This window comes from Hippocampus comes, unplaced genomic scaffold (assembly GCF_001891065.2).
Source record: "Hippocampus comes isolate QL1 unplaced genomic scaffold, H_comes_QL1_v1.1 scaffold147, whole genome shotgun sequence".
NCBI classification, from domain to species: domain Eukaryota; kingdom Metazoa; phylum Chordata; class Actinopteri; order Syngnathiformes; family Syngnathidae; genus Hippocampus; species Hippocampus comes.
In genome coordinates this window covers 2,561,055-2,579,594 of record NW_017805009.1, presented here as the reverse complement: position 1 = coordinate 2,579,594, position 18,540 = coordinate 2,561,055, and the positions used below count along the sequence as shown (strand labels likewise).

Sequence of the window (18,540 nt, the reverse complement as noted above, 5' to 3'; positions counted from 1 at the left end):
TTAACAGGCCTGATGAAGAGGAAACCCTTGAATGTACCTGTAGTGGGGAATGAAGGGGAGCTCTGTTGAACCGCATTAAGCTCCAGAAGCAGTCTGTCAAGTTCCGACAAGTTGCTGCCCAGGGCGGAGGTCATGGCTGCTGTTGACGAGTCGGATGATTTTTGTTTGTTTGGAAAGCTGAGAGAGACAAACAAGTGTTAACCGAAGCAACAAAAGCCCTACTGTGATGCGCTGTAGATGCCAAGAGAGCAGCAAGCTCACCTGTAGACGTGGTCTTCCTCGATATGAGACGGAGAGCTGCTACTGTCCCTCGACCATGGGTTCTTCTGGACTGAACCTAAAGACTGCAGTCATTTTGAAACCAGTTATGCGCACAGACTCAAAAGCAATCACGGGCGTTTTTCAAGCTTTCCTGATTACAATCCATTGAAGTTTAATGATTAAACCATCCTGCACAGATAAAACATCAAATTAAGCGAGATTTAAGGTTCCTTTGTTTGATTCATCTTAGTTTCCTCTTTAAAAATCATGTCTGTGTTTGAGAAATGTTTAAGTATAAGTCGAAGTAAAAGTAAGGCCACACTAGAGATGTGCACCTGCTGAGAGGAATGATCGGAGTGGTCTTGCAGCGAACCATTCAGCGCTTCAGCTGTGGGCGGCGGAGGGACTGGAGGTGGAACTGATTGATCCTGGTAATAATTCCCGCTAGTGGGGATGGAGTAGGGTGTCTCATCTGGCAAAAACACTGGTCTCTTTGAAATGTGGGACGTGGTCGATTCCAGGTCAGCCAATAACGCATCTGCAAGAAAAAGTGTGCATCAGCATTTTTCATCATCACGGTCTTAACAAGACACCAGTTACATGCTCATTTTTATGTGTTTTTTTTTTACGTGGTTGTTTGTCAGGCTGTAAACGTACAACAGTAGCCTATTGATGGCTGGCTCTCATTACAGCCTGTCACCAAAAGGCAATTCACTTCCTAACACCATCATGATGGCTTAATGTACTGCCTGACCTTTCCAAAACATCCCCAACATTCTTTGCCCATCAGTCCTTCACTATAAATACAACTCTGCTGTCACTGAATTGCTACCTGCCCTCTTCCACTTAGCCTCCGCCTTTCAGAAACGTGGATCTGAATCCATGTGATTGTTCCGAACAAAGGGGTCGAGGTGTTTCTGAACCCTGTCCAGGGCAGGGATTGGGCCACACTGCTTAGTGGCCAACGGAATGCGAGAATAAAATAGCCTCTGACATCACACTGTGTGTGCACCGTCAGCCGGTCAAGAATAGGTCACAGTCACCGGCTGCATACTTTGACAAAAAGACATTAGGAACACTTACAGTTGGCACCTTTGAATTACAAGGAACGGAAGACAAAGAAAAAATAACTAATGGGTAAAATTCGTACACTGAATATCATCTGGAAATTGTTTATCCACAGAAATCTTTTTATATGCACATGAGAGAGAAAAAAAAAACATTCTTCGTGAAAGAGGAACTATCCCTCTTCAGACCGTCATCTCAGCCCACATCCCTCAGTTCATCCCACTGAGTGTCTACAATGAGTAGGCATAATAAATCGTCTGTTGGTGCAACAGAAACTACTAAGTTGAAGTGCAACCTATAATGTTAGGCTCATAGCTACCTTGTAATACGGAGGTAAAGCGACACTCTACCGACGTCAACGCCAATAAAACATTGAAAAGCGTGACCAAATACATCTATCATTCAATTCAAACTTTTAAAATAGGCTCCACAAAAAGGTCAGATTCTGTACTCACATTCCTGCTGCACCTGTTGGATGTGTCCATCCACAGCAGCGCGTGCTCGTGAAGTAGACAAAGATAGTTAGTGAACAAGAGCAATGATAGACCGCGACAGGGGGAGGGCTCGGATCACCAAACTTGCCTGACAGTATCACTTGAGTGACGATAATCAAAGTCATGATTTTTTTCCCCCAATATTCTCATCCCAAAATGATTGTGGCAACTGTGATTGCAATCTGGCACCCTATTTGAAAAGGCGATAACTCACCAATAAGAAACAGATCCAATCCCCAGAAAATCCTTGGATAAAATGAACACCGGTACCCATGTTCTGACCAATCCTGCACATTCATCGTGTTCATAGGACACATGCTGAAATTGGCTGGTTTACCATAAACCACTTGGGACCTCCTGCCTATTTAAAGCACTAAGCCCAGTGAGTAGCTCATGTCTGCGCAAATGAGCTGAAATATCACGGCCCTCTCAAAATAATCTGCACCTGGCGCAGACATGCTGAACAAGGTCTCACTGACGATGACTGTCACTTAAAAGATAAGGCCTCGAGGAAAGGGGAAAAAAAATACCAATGACGGTGTGGACCGTGTGATTTAAACATACTTGTAAGCACTAAAAAAAAATAATAATAATAAATGGAATCAGTGTCAATGCATAATTAATTTTAATAACCCGTTCCGAGAAAGCTTTCTTATACTGACAAAGAAACCATACTGCCTGAGGCCCTTCAAAATACTTGTAGACTCTGCAACTTTCTGAGACCACGTTTTGGACCATGTTGACTCAGCAGTTGGCATTTGCATGAGAAACATAGCCACCAAAGTAGGAGGAAACTGTATAAAATGATGACATTAAAAAAACAAGAATATATCTCAGTTGCGTTATGGTTGCTTTTGTTAGCCACTCATGAAATAACCGTGTTGTCAAGTACTTTGTATTTTAAAACTGTCTTTATTCGCTCTTTGCTGTCAAACTCATTTTTTGTCGCGGGCCACTTCAGAGTTACGGCTTCCATCGGAGGGCCGATGTAAAATCTCAACGTTATTTCTTTCCCATTACAATTTGGCATTTCGGTACAGATTTCAGCAAGGATCATGAAAATTGACACACATGATTTGCTCCCGTGGGCCACATAAAATGATGTGACGGGCCGGATCTGGCCCCCAGGCCTTGACTTTGACACCTTTGCTCTAAACCGTGCAATGAAAACGTTCAGTTTTTCGCTTAACTAACAATTTCCCATTTTAAAGGGAAAAGGAGATTTTCCATGTAGAGGGCAGAATTGAGTGTTGCATGAGGATGACAGAGTGTGTTTGCTTGTGTCACCAAGAGTGCGGTTCACAAAGTGATAGAAGCATTCAAATTGAAAACACGCACTGTAAGCCAAGCGAGAGACTAATCTTTTCCATTCCATACCGGGACTTGAAGCCAGAGGACAAAGTCCAATTCTGCTCCAACAGTGTACTGACTCAATCGTTCATTGTGCGGCCTCTGCAGAAAACATGTCATCCAGAGCTTTATGACTGGTGTTGATCGTTTCACTCGAATGCCTCAGTCAGACATCTATCACAGCAACTCGGGGCCCAGTCAAATGCAGCATCTGCGTCTGATTGGGCTAACCAATGTGGATACGGTGCACATTCTTGTGGTAGTGGGTCTTGTCCAGTCTTGAGCGTGAACCCACATGAGGCTCCGCCGCACCAGGGCCTTGCAGCTTTTATCAGATGGATGTGAAGGTTGATGCAGCATTCCGCACATTCCTTTGTCCAATGTGCCGAAAGAAAGCGATCAGGCTCGAAAGGAGAGGTATAATAAGCCCTTTCCACTCAGTTCACACCCACACCTGAGTGGGGAGGGAAACTGAGGGAGAAACGTAAACGAAAGCTGATTCAACCGTGCTTAATATGAAAATAATGACAAAAATGTCGACAATGGCAGGATGCACTCCGCTAACTAGTGCATACTTTGAATTCCAGAATGATGTTGTCAATGCTAGAACAGTGTACATGTATTTAGCGCAAAGAGCACCAAAGAGCACAGTGCAAGCAGAGCTGTTTAATCCTATTAACACTTGGGCCATGCGGATGGGTCACCAGGGTGCACAGCTCACCTGTTTATGGACCCATGATGAAACTCTAGACCAGTGGTTCTTAACCAAGGTTCGATCGAACCCCAGGGGTTCGGTGAATCAGTCTCAGGTGTTCGAAGGAGAGTCTGCCGTGGAGGTTAACCTGCATGCTGTACTCCACTGTGGTTTTTTTTTTTTTAACCCCCAGGCGTGTTAACATTTGCTGCCAGTCTTGTTTTATATAAATACCACATGGGCCTGTTGGTCTAGAGCAGTGGTTCTTAACCTTGATAGAGGTACCGAACCCAACCAGTTCATATGCAGATGCACCGAACCCTTCGTGAAAAATACAAATAAAAATATGATTGGAGAAGTTTTGCCGGTGTACCCAACCAGTTCATATGCAGATGCACCGAACCCTTAGTGAAAAATAAAAATATGATTGGAGAAGTTTTGCCGGTGCGAGACGAGAGTTGCTCAAGTTGGCATGACAAATCATGCAGATAAGACGCTGAGTCCCATCACGTTTCGTGATGCATGTGAATCCATGTGGTTCATATTCGTCTGACCACTTCATTTTTTTTTGCTCGACATAGCATGTGTTAAAAGATACAAAAAAAGATGACGTAATATCACGACAGTCCCACGCTGGCTACTGAGCGAGCTAAATTTCCTGCAGCACTGATTGGACAAGCAACGCAATGTGATCATCCACAGCCAGTGATGGCCAAGCGGGCGGGTCATAACTAATTGACATGATGAATCAGCTGTGTCTTAATTAATAGGTAAAGACAAGCGCAGGACGTGCCAGTGCAGTAAGACCAAGTCGCATACACAATGACTTGCTTGCTTGGGCCCGAGTGGTCCTTTTTCCGTTAAGACTTTTTTGGGGCCGAGCGGTTACAATGGAACGGCTTTTCAGAACCAACTCTGAAGTGGTTCTAAAGCGACGGCCCTCCGGCGGCAAGTGGGGCCGTGTTTGTCACTGTCATCTGACAGCGATGTACACAGTCGTTTCCTGGTTTTACGCGAGCAAGGCAGAGCCGCCCTCCAGCTATCACCAAAGTCATAAAAATGCAGGATATAAAATAAACAGAAATAGTATTTTCCAACAACGCTGAATCATATTTACAATTTCATGTCTACTAATGGATTGCATTTTGACACTTGGGAGTAAAGATTTTTGCGATCGCTCAAACCGCTTGCTGGGTCGCACATTCACATTCATTCAAATGCGAGGTCTCCAGCTGTAGAGCGGAGCGTCGCCGTTCCCCCGGCCCGACAGTCGTGGCGTCCGTGTCGCGGATAGCGGCTTTCGCCGGGGGGGTTCAGACACCGGAGAACGAGGGGAACGGGTCCCTGACTTGGAGAGACGCCCAAATGACTGAGGCTGAGCTCTTTGTTCAGAATGACTGAGCGCGGCTGGTGAGCTTTGCGTGCCACTTGGGAAATCACGATCGCACCATTTCATTCATATTACATAATATAGTTTAATGTGGATGTTTTCTCCTGAAGGCAGCCGTCCATTGGGCGGCTGTGGCTCGCCGGAAATAGATTTTTCGATTATACGTGAACGCTTCTGTGCATTTGATGGCCTGTACTTTGCGACGTCTCCGCATCAAGCAACAGCAATTCATATTTTGAATCTCCTAACCATTGGGTAAAACCTGCCTCCTGTGAAATGTTATGACATGCTACGAGTAAGAATAGTGCAGCGCAAGCTAGCACAGTTCCGTTAATTCCACTTCCATCCCGCTGCGTGCCTGTTGGAAAGGAAACTCAATGGAGGCCGTGTGGTGTCGTTTGGGGCTAATGGAAAAGAAGCATTGGTGGTGAGTTGGATGCTTAATGGCACAAGAGGTGGATTACACCAGTATGTAGTGAATAAATGCACATCATTCAGTGTAAAGTAATTCCGTATCTGAAAGTCAAAGTGCGGACTGTAAAGTGGAAGCCCTTCTCTGCAGAGCACTGAAACAAATGAGGAGGTAGTCAAGAGACTGCCGGAACACCAATTCACCGAGTCCATATTCATCGTCATGCAGATGTCAAGAATGCGTGTCAATAAGTCGCATATTGTACTTTAAGCAATTAGAATTGTGCGGGATGTGTCCGGCCCTCAAAGAAAGGCCACTTTGTTGCACGCGCTAAAAACAGAAAACACCCTGTCAACATATAGTAGCTGCTTTGTTACTGACGTGCAACTGCTCCTGCTTTCCTTTTTACAAGACATTTACAAATGGCGGTTCAGTATAGAAAGCTCTCAAACATTTGTAGCTCATCTCGCATTCTGTCAGGTCTCAGAGAGGGGGGCACAACAAAAAACAGAAGAATAAAGTGGAGTACATTTCAGCATATCCGATATTAAGGATTCCGAAATATGACTTGGACGATGCAACAGTTTTGTTGAGGCCAGTTTCATTCTTTTGGTCTTCTAATATATTCTAATATAATAATTGTGTGGAACTACCAGTAAAACAAAATGCCAGGTTTTAATTAGTTTATGGTCCTTTTTTTTTTAATTAATATTTATTTCAGTGACCATTGTGAGTTTTTGTTGATTTAGCGTAAGGGTGCTAAAAATTCTGCACATGTGTGTACATTCCTTACACAGATATCACCATCTGCCGACATAACCCTTGCAAAAAGATTTGAAATTGATCTAATATTCGCCAAGGTGCATTGCTCTGATTAAAAGAAAACTTCCTTGCCATTGTGAAAATTAGATGTGACCCTCCAGCACAAAACAAATGACTTGAGTCAAATTGAAGAAATCGAGATTTTCTGAGGGGGCATTAAAAATGCTTTCCAATGATGTATAAAGTGTGGAAACCAAAGCTGAACAATTTAGAAAAATAATCTAATGTGCAATAACCCACCCAAGAACCCCTCACCATGTATTTTTTTGAACATACGAGCAAAAACCACAAGAAAAATAAATGAAATTAACATCACTTATTTCCCATATCATGACCTTTATAAGCCCACCTTTTCATCCAGAAAGCCCAACATGAACTTTACTTTAATAAGAAGTGGTCTATCAGTGTTTGCCTAGCAGCTAGAGTATTTTGTCAACACCACGAGAGGATTATATTACGGCATGCTGTTGGTTCATACGTGTAATGGCGCAGACTTAAGTTAAATTGGGGTTGCAGAGTACCCCCGGGCTTTCTGTTAAGGCCAGCTATGGTTTTCCTTGTCTTGCAAGGGGCAGCGGTCAATTAGTTTTGTTGATTTTCCAGACTCTTATCATGAAAATATCACTGCTTTCAGGTGTTAAGGGAAGAATTCACACCGAGTCCAACTGAAACGTGGTCTTTACTTATCAAAAGTAAGAATTTCCACAAGGTCAATGCTCTTTGTGCTGTAGTTCAAAACATGGCCGTGCAACCTCCAACGGCTTTCGTGCTGGAAAGTCGCGGGTTAGCCTGGGGCTGGCAAGGAAATTAGTCAGTGCGCAAACTACAAAGTCATCGATGACCAGGGGGAGCACGGAGAAGCTGGGCGGATGAGAATGTGGCAAGAAAGTCTTGTCGACCCCAAACTGTCACCTCCCACCAATGTTTCGAACAGTGGCCTTCGGGCTCATTGTTTTTCTCCTGTTTCCTCAGGATGTGGGGCAGGGTCTGTTGCCTTAGCAATGAGGTCAGCCATGCTGCTCTCTCTTCCCCAGATCCAGAACAGGATGGGTGGGGAGTTCGGCGGCCAGAGCGATTTACAGCCAGGAACTTTCATCTCGCCCAGGGAAGCCCAGTGGTTTTTACTGGGGTGCAGCCATCACAGGGTGATGATAGCTAGTCGGGGTTACGAAGCCACTAAATGACTTTTAGTATGCCGTTCGACCACACGACATTTAAGAGCACGTCGGCTCAACCTCAAGCTCTCTTTCAACAAGACCTTGTCTGAAACATAATCGGCTGATACGCTGGAGTACTGCTGCAGGTGGTAAAGGCCAGTTCCTGCGATCGAAATAGCAACCACAGTGCGGGAGTATTTGAACAAGGCGAACTGCATAAAATCTTAGCGACAGAACGAGGTAGTCTTTCATGCGTCATTAGGTAAGGGTTTTTTTTAAGCTGATATGAGAGTCATGGTTGTTTTTTGTGATTAAATGCTTCTGCGGTTTTACGAGCATGATAATTGTTTCCCAGAAAATGTAAAAAAGGAAGCAATCGTATCAATAGCAGTGCTGTTACCAGTGCGGCGAGATACGGTATTGGCACTCGTAAAGACGACTCAACACCGATAACACATCAGCACCTTATGGTTCGGAGCCATATCAGCCTTATATTTGTGGGGATACTTTAAGGACACGGATAACACTTTTGAGCAACCAAAAATTATGATCAGCAAAATGGACGATGAACTGCTAGTTAATGGTTAAAGAACTCTGTTGTCAAGATGGTCTAATTTCTACTAGTAAACTCTCCATGTATTTTTTTTTTGCACAGGAAAATGACATTGGCATTCTTTTTTAATATCATGAATCCATGTTGGGGCAATATCTAAATTATTATTATTGTTTTTTTTTTTTAATGAATGATTTGTACCTGGAATGCCCATTTCTTATCAGCAAAACCGATACACCCCTACCATGTCTTGGTGTGACGTCAACGTAGGAACTGGAGCCACGTAGTACTCTTCTTATTCTACTACTACACTTACCAGGGATAAGGTGGCCATCGGGAATTTCAGGAGATTCCCTAACGGCAGAGCCAACAGCTGCATGAACTGTGTTCAGGTACAGATTCTGAATTACAGTGAGTGTGTTGATATATTTCTGGACAATATTTTTGTTCTTGTTTTGGTTTCTTAGTGTTGTCATGTTATGACAAGTTGTCACTAAAAACGGTTTCGAGGTGGCTCTTGTTTGATGTCACATTTGATTATTACTGGTGACAGGTAGACGGATTAGACCGTTGACTGGATATGGTTTAGGTTTAGCATTCCAGCATTTTCTTGGCACTACACGAATGATGATGATGTTTAGAGTTATGCTTCTTAAAGTGCATGCTCTTTTGTGTTGTGTTTTAGCCTACTAAATTATCCAGAATATAGTTTTCCATTTTTTATCCAGTTGAGGTTTATTTGTGCTTTTTTAATATGCTTATCATTGGCTAATCCCTAAATCAAATCTACTTATGTCGTCCTACTTTACATTCTTGTGACAATAAAAGAGGGAGAGTGATGTCAAATAGTTAGTTCTGATGCATATTGGAGTCTCACATGCATAAAAAATGTCATTTCATTCAATTCATTTGATTCCTGCTGTTTGCAATTTCAAATGGCTGATTTGATGATTTTACATCATCAAAATGAGTTTGTTGCAATGCTTAAGTTTTTATTTCGTAATACATTCATACTGATCATTTTGGTGATACTGTCATAATCAGGATTTTAAGTTTTCCTATTATTTCTTCTCTAGTAACAAATGTCACTTTTTATCAAGCAAAAGACTAACAGTAATTATTACAAGGCCATTGCTAGTTTTGTGGTACACATTGCTCACATTTGGACAGCCGGCGTGGAATCAATTCGCACTCAATCAAGTCAAGTCACAATCATCATGTGATTTACCGGTGCCCTGCAAATGGGTAAAGGACGCATCCCGGGAGCCAACACACAGCTATCTGATACAGACTCTGAAGTACTGACCAGAGAAAAGCTCCGAGTCTGACTAATTACTAGGGCGCTATTTCTCAGAGGGAATTCCTCTCACTGCGATGTGGAGCGAGACCGGTCATGTTTCCAAACAGCAAGACCATCTAGAAGCATTTGTTGACAAGTGTGGTTGACAAGTTGGGAAATAAATACTCACCGCTGGTTGACTTTATATATCCGCGGTGTGCCACTGAGAAAAATGATGGGCCATATACAGTTCAACATCTACCAGACCTTATAGCAAATAAATATATTTGACACAATTCCAAATCATTTGCAATTACCCAGGGGGCACACGTTTGACAGGATGACAGCTCTCCCTCTTGGGGCAACATGCATGGAACCAAGAGTAGCGCAAGGTCATGACCAACGCAGTATTTGGCCTTGGAGCCTGCATCAGAGTAATGCTTGACATTCTTCTGCAGCCTCACCCCCGCCTTCAAACTTCTTCAGTGAGACTGCAGGCTCCTTTTTAACCAACAATCAGCCTTTTCACTAACTCAAGGCAGCTATGACTCCAAATGTATCCTGGAGGTGTTTCACACAACAAGGCAACACAAAAAACGCGGCCCAACATCCTACCAATGAAACTATTCAAGTGTTTGACAGCTTCACTTTATTGTGAAAGGGAACCAACATGTGAGCGTTTCATTCATATATAGCAGACGGATCAGCTAGTGAAAAAGAAATCTCAACAAAATTAGGACGTTCAAAAGTTCCAAAGTCAGAGGTATGGATTGAGGAGGTGGTTGGTTGTTTCTGCACAGAAAATAAAAACAACTTGTAAAGTACAGTTACCAAACCATAGCACAAATCCTCGCTTGGTTAACCCCTCCTCCAAAAGGGTTTGCAATTGAAGAGAGATGCCACAAAATGATGGCAAATGGCTACTTTCCGTCGAAATAATGTTGCTCCACTCACATTGTTTCTTTGACACCAAGATGCCACTGACGCCAAAGCAATACTGTGATACCTTGGCCCTGAGCATGAAAACAACAAAAGGTGCGTTTTCAACCATAATGGAGGTTTATGAAAAAAAAAAGAAAAAAAAATCAACAAATTTGCAAATGCTGAGCCGCACTGTACATCCTTCCATATGTTTGAAGGTGGGTGGTATATTCAAGTCACAGGCTTTTTTCATGCCTATGTGGTTAACCACTGACTCAAATCGCTGCTGAATAAACCTGCCTTCAAGGCCCAAATTTCCCCTTGAAGGCATTGTCATTTCTGCCTTAAACCAACAATCGATCATGAATACAGAAGCAATGCGACAACATCAACACAGCAGTCAGGGAGACGGTGTGTGTGCTGTTAAAAATTTCACAGCGCGAATGCATGCTCTAATGCTCCTAACTGGTACATAGAGCAAAGGTGCTTTAACTCTGCGTCCATCTGTCAGACTGCACATAGAAGATGAGACGCGCATCAGGTTAAAACCTTCCTGTATAAATTAAATAAATAAACACCCTATTCATGTCTGGATGTGTAATTTGCCACATTAACGGCCATCTAACTTAACTAGCACTATATGTTTTTCAAAGAACGGCTTTGACATAAAACATTGACATTTCTCGGGGGCGGCGAGATGAAAGGTGCATTCAGATACCGTCGGACATTTCAAACTCAAAACGGAAAAAAAGTCCCTCGAGGCAGGAAATGTTAAGAGCTACAAGTCTCAAAATAAGTTGGGCTTTCTATCAATAAATCACAACTGAAAAATATCAAGAATAATGTGAGTGAAATCACTTTGCTATTTTACTAAATTACAATCAATGGTACATCTTGTAATTTATGTTGCGCTACCTAATCAAATCAATCGGCTTCCATCCTTCAGTCTAGTGCAGGGGTCACCAACGTGGTGCCCACGGGCACCAGGTAGCCCGTGAGGACCACACCAATAGCCCGCCATTGCTAGGACTGTGATTTGCTCGTAGAAATTATGATTCAAAAATGCAAACACGGGCAGTATTGTGAGACATTTTTAAGATGATCAGAGCCTGAAAATTAAAATCATTAAAAATAACACATTCTAATATTATTAAATGTAATTTGTACAAATGTTATTTCAGACGTGTATCAATTTGGTAGCCCTTCACACAATCAGGACACATGAAGTAACTCTCACCTTCAAAAAGGTTGGTGACCCCTGGTCTAGTGGTTGGAATGTCAAACGGTAAATATTCAATTAGATTTTATACTCCCCAAAGGCTTAAATAAGAAACAACAACTATATTTTGGTGCTCTAAGACTTTGTTAAGTCCTGCATGTGAATAGAAATATTAGTAGTATGTAAAAATTGTTGAATGTTTTTCTTGTACATTATAAAGTGTTGTAAAACGAGACGACTATACATCAGCAAATAAGGTCAAGCTGTGCAGCTCCAAAAAAGGGTGCGACCAAGTCTGTGCTGGTGCGACCAACTGAAAAGGTTTGTAGCACCAGTGCTTTCCAGTGCAAAAGTTAGAGTAGAGCCCTGAGCAAAGACATCACTTTAGAAGCTCATGTTACCAGTGCTGTACTGAATAACCAGACCCACATCACGCTACTTTTCCAGTAATGCAAACTTTGCTTTAAAGCTATTTGTGTTATTACATTTTGATATTACTGTAATCTCAATGTATGAGCCTTTTTTTTCAATATTTATGCGCGTTGCACAGGCTCATCAGTAAAACAAGTCTCATCGACTGGCTGTTGCATTTGAAAATTTCATAATTACGATTTGTACAGGATTTTTGAAGGCAGACGCAATTAATCTATTTCGAGTCTTTTTTTTTTCTTGTGAAGACAGCCAAGAAGGGGACAGTAGGGCCTGTTGGCTCGCCCACCTCTCCACGCATAACCAGCAACTTGGTGAAGCGAAAGTTGACGAGTTATCATCAAAAGGTCAGACAAATACGGCAGGTCTGCAGTCCGGAGAAAATTCGATTTGAAAGAACACATTGTATGAGTTATTAACATGATAAACAGCTGACGTCCTAACTTGAGGTAGTTTTAAAAGGTAAATGCTAGCGATGACCAGCCGCTAGGATAACACTCTTAGAATTGCCGCAGAAACATCAAACCGCTAGAGTATAATTTCAGATGTCACATGCGAGAAAGGTTACGTTCAGTGCAAAGTTTGCTCCTACACTGGATTGCGTCTCAAAGTGAACGGAGAAACTTTTCCTTGTCACGTTGACTCCTCCGCCCTGCTTGCGCCGCCACTTTGGCTTCCCAATCCCGAGCACGACCCTTTCCCAATGCAGCTTGAGGCTGCAACTCACCCAGGTCGTCCATGCTGACTGAGTGCCCGTTTCGACCCGTGTCACTCAATGCTCCAAAGTCCCTCAAACACTATGGACCAAGTGTGGGCTTTTCCTCTGCAAACTTCACCGCCGATTCACCGCTGGAAGTTGGTCAGGGTCGTTCACGTGAACGCGCAAACTGTGTGCGCGCTATACGTGTACTTTGCTGGACGGCGCGCGTGGAACTTGGAGCGACATCTAGTGGCTAGGTGCCTGCACTTGATTTGAGTATGCATTTTTATGAAAACTTTTACCTTTTATTCCCTCGGGGGTGCGTGAACCGCTAAAACAGCTTCTGGCGTTCCAAAATGATCTCATTAGAAAAGAATAATAATACCCATACAAGTAGGTGTTTGTTATGATTAGCTTACTGCATGTAGCATTTGTCGTTACTCGGATCAGAACATCCACAACGGTAGGCAAAAGAATTTTGTAAACCATTGTTGACAATATAAAAATCGCGCCTCCGGTGTTTTTAATGTTGGTCATGATGATGCTACTCAGCGAGCTAGAATTTTTTTTTTAGGTGGTACTTACTCTGAAACGTTGGAAAATCACACAAAAAATAAATTCATTTTTGGAAGGATTGCAGCTAGCAGAATCTAATTGTGCAAACTATCTAAATCTGACATGATTGGACAACAGCATATTAAACTTTTTAAGGATCGGCAACTCCCTGCAGAACTTCTGCAGTGTCATGGGAAGTTCACAACCACTAAGTCCCAAGATTGCTCAAGAGGCGGGTGTATAGAGTGCTGTGTTTTTGTGACTTATTGGCAACATACACTGACACACAAAGAGTTCAAGTCTTTCAATACAAAAACAGAGACCAAATGCAAGATAGTGTTTATTACTGTTACAAATAATTAATACAATACCATCGTGTGAAAATCATAGATGACATCATAGGGACCCGGGAGGTTTAAAAAAATATATACTGGAACAATTATTGATTGTCATTTCTTGTGCTACTCCAACTCCAACCAAGAATGTAAAAAAAAAAAATGGAAAGAATTATTATGATATAGCTGAGAGCTGATCATGGGTACTAATTGTAGTACAGAGCAGTTATAATCTAAGGGGTACTAATCAATACAAAAAATCCAGAACAAGAACAAACATTAAGCAAAGGTGTGTATCAGTAATAGGTGTCAACCTGTGGAATAAGCTTGAAACGGACTTGAAAATGAGTAAATCGCTGGAGGAGTTCAAAAATAAATTCAAAAGATGAGTACAAAAAAACTACATGAATCAGAATTAAGAAGATAAATTTGATATACTTATAAAATATAATATTACAACTGTTTGTTCTTGTTTTGGACTTTTGATCAACTTATCAATTGTACTCAAGAAATGCAGTAATTATAATGAATATGAGAAAATTGAAACAAAAAGGAGAAAGAATAATTATATATATACAAACCGAAAGGTGTATAAATAGAAAAGTACAGTATACATAATGGTAAAAGTATTTGATATGTAGACTTTCTTCTTCTTCTTTGTTTTAAAAAATGATCAATTCATATTACTCCACAATAAGGGGTGGGACAAGATAAGTTGTTTACTTCTTCCTACTCCTTTGAGCATACAACTGTGATGATGTGTGTTTTTCTTTTACTTACTTTTTTAATTTTCCTTTCATAAAATTTGCTTGCCTTTTGTCAATCTGTTATTGTGTGTACTATATATGCTCAATAAACAAACAAACAAACAATACAGCAGCACTCATCATCCCATGATCAATTAAAGGCAGCACTAAATGTTTTGTCAAAGCTAAATTTCTGAGAAAAGGAATATCACCTATTTGTGTCACACTTGTCAAATGTCAAACACTTTCATCTTCCTCTCCTCCTTTTCAGTAAGTGGCTCATTGTTGACAATCTTATCATGCAACCGGTGGTGTTTTCCTATGCCCAGTTTGGGCAGGCCTCTGTTCAGACCTTCCAGAAGCACACAGGACTTGCACAACGTCTGACTGGAGATATAGCCACACTTGCTGCAAGTTCCTTGCACGGGCATCTTCACACCCTCCCGTATAGAAAGATTCTCCCCCGAATGGATGATATCAATGATGGCACTGGAACGTATGCTTTCCAGATCTTTTAAAAAAGTCCTCGCGTAGCCACGATAAGCGTTGGGAGAGTAGATGCATTCAGTGGAAAAGTAGTCCAACTTTTTGAAATAAGCATATAAAACTATCTCTTTCTCATAGGCGTATTTGAGAGGCTTGCAGCGTGGTACGACCCCGTCACCCTCGCTGTTTGTGGAGATGGCAGTACAACGCCGCAGACGTGCTATGTCCCCTCGTAGGACATTCATCAGTACTGTTTCGGCTATGTCGTCAGCATTGTGACCTGTGCAAAAACACCCCCATTAGTCGTCACTTACATAAAATTATATATGTAAAAGATGGGAGAATACAGAAAGAGGGCTCCTCGAGTATTTCTCTTTGCACAATCTCTCGATTCTGTCTGGTGAACCATATCTATGATTTTCAGTTTGAGAGTATGCAAAACAAATTGTCTTCATTTTAAGGCTTCTCTTAAGACATCGTACTCTTGTGTGGCTATAATTATGGATGGCACTGTAAATTAATACTACAGTACCTTGTTTTATTAGAACTTATTACAACACAGTATAATATCCTACTTAACAATAAGGTTGTCATTTTGCTTGTGGTGGTGTAAAACCTCACTGAGAAATGAACCACTAATGAACCAAAAAGAGGTAACAAAAATATTAAAAACAGCCCTTATTATGATACGATGCAGTTGGACAGCACTCCAAACTAAAATTGCATGAATAAACTGACCTACTGGCTCTCAGAGAAAGGTGCCACTGTGACGTTGTACCAAATATTGGAGTGGCTGTCGTATACAAGTTTAGCATTACCTGTGCAGATCTTGTCCACTTTCAGCATGACAGCTCCTCTGTCCAGTGCCTGTCGTCTGAACACGCCACAGAAGGTGCAGTTATTTTTCAGTCCCACTTGCTTCACTATGGCATCCATAGTCCAGCCATACAGCTCTTCATACGACACGATCTTCAGCGGCAGCTCGTACTGTTGCTGGTTCCTCTTCACCGTCTCCAAAGAGTCATCCCTATAACCAGTGATGCCCTCATCCACAGAGAGGAGCATAAGATTCAAGCCATACGAGTACCTCTCGTTCAGGAGCTTCATCACATGCGCCAGAACCGTGGAATCTTTGCCACCAGATGCCGCAATCCCAACGGTCTCACCGGGTTGGAATAAATTTGCCGCCACAATGGTTTGATGCACCTCCTCTTCGAAGGCACAGAAGAAGCACTCCTTACATAGTGAGTGACCCGTTTTGGGACGTTTCAGCATGGCACGCTTCTCGACACAGTTGCTGCACTGGACAGGCATCTTTGCTGTTGGGAGATTAAATGAGGTTACATCAATGGAGATTCAACATGTCCCCACTCATTTTGACATCCACAAAATCAACCCTGAAAGCCCACCTTCATTGTTATAATTTACATATAGCCCTATTTTAAATGGTTACATTCGTGATGTGTCTCTAAGACATTTTCAATTAAAATTATTATTATCTTTGCAAATTGATCTTTTATATACAGTATTTGCAACTGATGTTAAAAAATATAATCAACGAAAACCAGACAGCGTTTATGACGTGCACATTCATAAGAGAAGCATGCTAAGAGAATATACTCATTAGTCAATTCTTGTATGTTGTGACTTAATAAAGTTGTGTTTTCTTCATAACAAAACGGTGTTGCTAATTTCCCATAAGTAAACAACAACACATTTATTGATAAGGTTTTAGAGAGTTACTCTTTAAACGTGGTCATGTAACACTAATAGGTATGTCTCGATTTCGAGTGTATTCCAGATTTAAATGTACCATCATGATTCACATGTGCCACGATGATTCATGGTTAGCTACTACAGCCCAAGCTAGTGTGAAGTCTTGTTTGTGTAAAACGTTTCATACCGTTCAAGTGCAGTCAGCGTGGAGAATGAATGCCAAGTGGGTCGGAACAAATACAGCACAAATGTGAATGGCTGTAGCTCAATTAAACACCCGTGGAAAAAAATGGCACATTTAAGAGCCGCATATTGACGAGCTAACTGGGGCTTGTGTTGCATCGGTTCTTCTTCACTGACCAACGGGAAGTCACGTCAACTTCCGACAGCGCACCCTGTCGTTGACGCCATGAAAAGAAATCTCAAACGTTTTCCCGACCCCAAAAAATACAGTTCGGAATTGTTCCCCATGATGACCAATATTAAAACACATTAGAGTTGTGGGCCCATTAAAAACGAGGCGGAGGTTTAATACCGAACTAATTGCACTACAACATTACATTACATAATGCACACATTTTATGCACAATTTGAACAATAACACTGTGCTTTGACACATGAATATAAAACATTGACTAATAATTATATTAAAATGTTTTGCGCATAAAATGTTAATGCATATTCTATTTAAATGAATAATTAAAAACAAACAGTTCTATGCAAATACATGGCCTCCTAATTAAAAGTGAAATACAATTGAACTATACTTAGAAATATCTACTGTTCCACGCTGCCCCTTGAACAAGACCAAGAACATCCTCAATTGTAATTGTCGATAGCAGAAGTGTCCAAACTACGTCCAGGGGGGAATCTGCAGCTCGGCATCCATTTTTCAGCGGCCGTCGACATGACGACAAAAAAAAAAAAAAAAAAAAAGACATTTGACATGGGCCACAAGGTTAGTTAAAAAAGGTGAAAGTGGGCAGACTGAGAAGGCAGGTGTACTGTAGAACTTTTCACTATGTTCGAAGATGCAAAGAAACCATTAATGATTAGACAAATAGCACAATGTATCTTTAAAACAGTGTAGTGAATAAAGATAATTTAATTTTAGAGTCAAAAATACTTTCTTCCACTTTGTGCTCTATGGCTGATTTATGAAGATATCATTTTAATGATCCTCAAGTAAGTGAAAAGGCATCACCTTACTCCAGTTTTTTTCCCCGCATTTAATATGTATGTTCATTCTTATGCTGTTTTCCTCTTACAATGTTTCAAGATGACCCCTCAAAGACCAGCAGGCGCATGTTTGTGGTGGAACCTGTGCAAATGTGGTGATAACACAAACAGTCTTTGGACTGTTTCAAGATCCCTCTCTGAACACTATTACGACAGTCCCACAGAAAATACACACATTTATGGCATATACATTTTCGCTGTAACGAGTAAATAAAGTGGTAAGTGAGAATGCCTTTTTTGTACTCTTTGGCCACTGCACAAACCAGTTCATTGTGCAACATTTGTAACCTCAAAATGTCACGTGTTGGTAGAATTGTAAAACGACGACCCCTTGTACTCGTGAAGTGCTTGTTCGTGACCCTCCATTAGAGTGACCGTGACATCTTTTTGGGTCCCAAACCATCAGTTGAGAATCACTGTGCTATAGCTTCAGTTTATGCTTATGACAAATGAGGTTATGAACACAAGATGGCACACTAAGTTACCACTGTACTTACTGTTTTACATGTCACAGTTTTGTTGGTTTTCATGGATTTATGGCCCAGAAGTATTCTCTTTGCTTGTACAGTAATTATGACTTTGGAGATTACAAACTACAATTAAATAAAGCAGAATTAATTTTGCGCAGTAGTTTAAGAATGTGTCATCCAGCAGCACAAGGCACATTGAGTGTCTACTTATTGATTTTCATTTGATTGTTTTATATTTATGGCA

General features: G+C 41.4%; 2 protein-coding genes across 2 annotated transcripts in view; both read right to left on the bottom strand.

The window, feature by feature from the left end:
- LOC109510227 (paxillin-like) overlaps positions 1-12,949 on the bottom strand; it is a 23,061-nt gene extending 10,112 nt beyond the window's left edge. Inside the window, exons 1-4 of the mRNA XM_019860399.1 lie at positions 12,777-12,949; positions 597-799; positions 262-344; positions 10-177 (exon numbers count right to left, since the gene is read on the bottom strand). Coding sequence (XP_019715958.1) covers positions 10-177; positions 262-344; positions 597-799; positions 12,777-12,789 — 467 coding nt within the window. The 5' untranslated portion in view covers positions 12,790-12,949. The remainder of the gene's footprint in view (positions 1-9; positions 178-261; positions 345-596; positions 800-12,776) is intronic.
- A 1,567-nt stretch (positions 12,950-14,516) lies between these two features.
- On the bottom strand, positions 14,517-16,975 carry ctu1 (cytosolic thiouridylase subunit 1 homolog (S. pombe)). Its single transcript, XM_019862896.1, has 3 exons — positions 16,775-16,975; positions 15,690-16,190; positions 14,517-15,151 (listed from the first exon to the last, which is right to left on the bottom strand). The coding sequence occupies exons 2-3, from the start codon at positions 16,183-16,185 to the stop codon at positions 14,616-14,618; spliced, it is 1,032 nt and encodes a 343-aa protein (XP_019718455.1). The 5' UTR covers positions 16,186-16,190; positions 16,775-16,975; the 3' UTR covers positions 14,517-14,615.
- Positions 16,976-18,540: the final 1,565 nt, after the last annotated feature.

What these genes read in the sequence shown, in the direction of transcription:
- ctu1 (XM_019862896.1), bottom strand. Translation starts at nt 16,185, where the DNA reads ATGCCTGTCCAGTGCAGCAACTGTGTCGAGAAGCGTGCCATGCTGAAA. An exon ending in AGTGGACAAGATCTGCACAG is followed by an intron (nt 15,152 to 15,689) that starts GTAATGCTAAAC and finishes GTTTTTGCACAG; the next exon opens with GTCACAATGCTGACGACATA.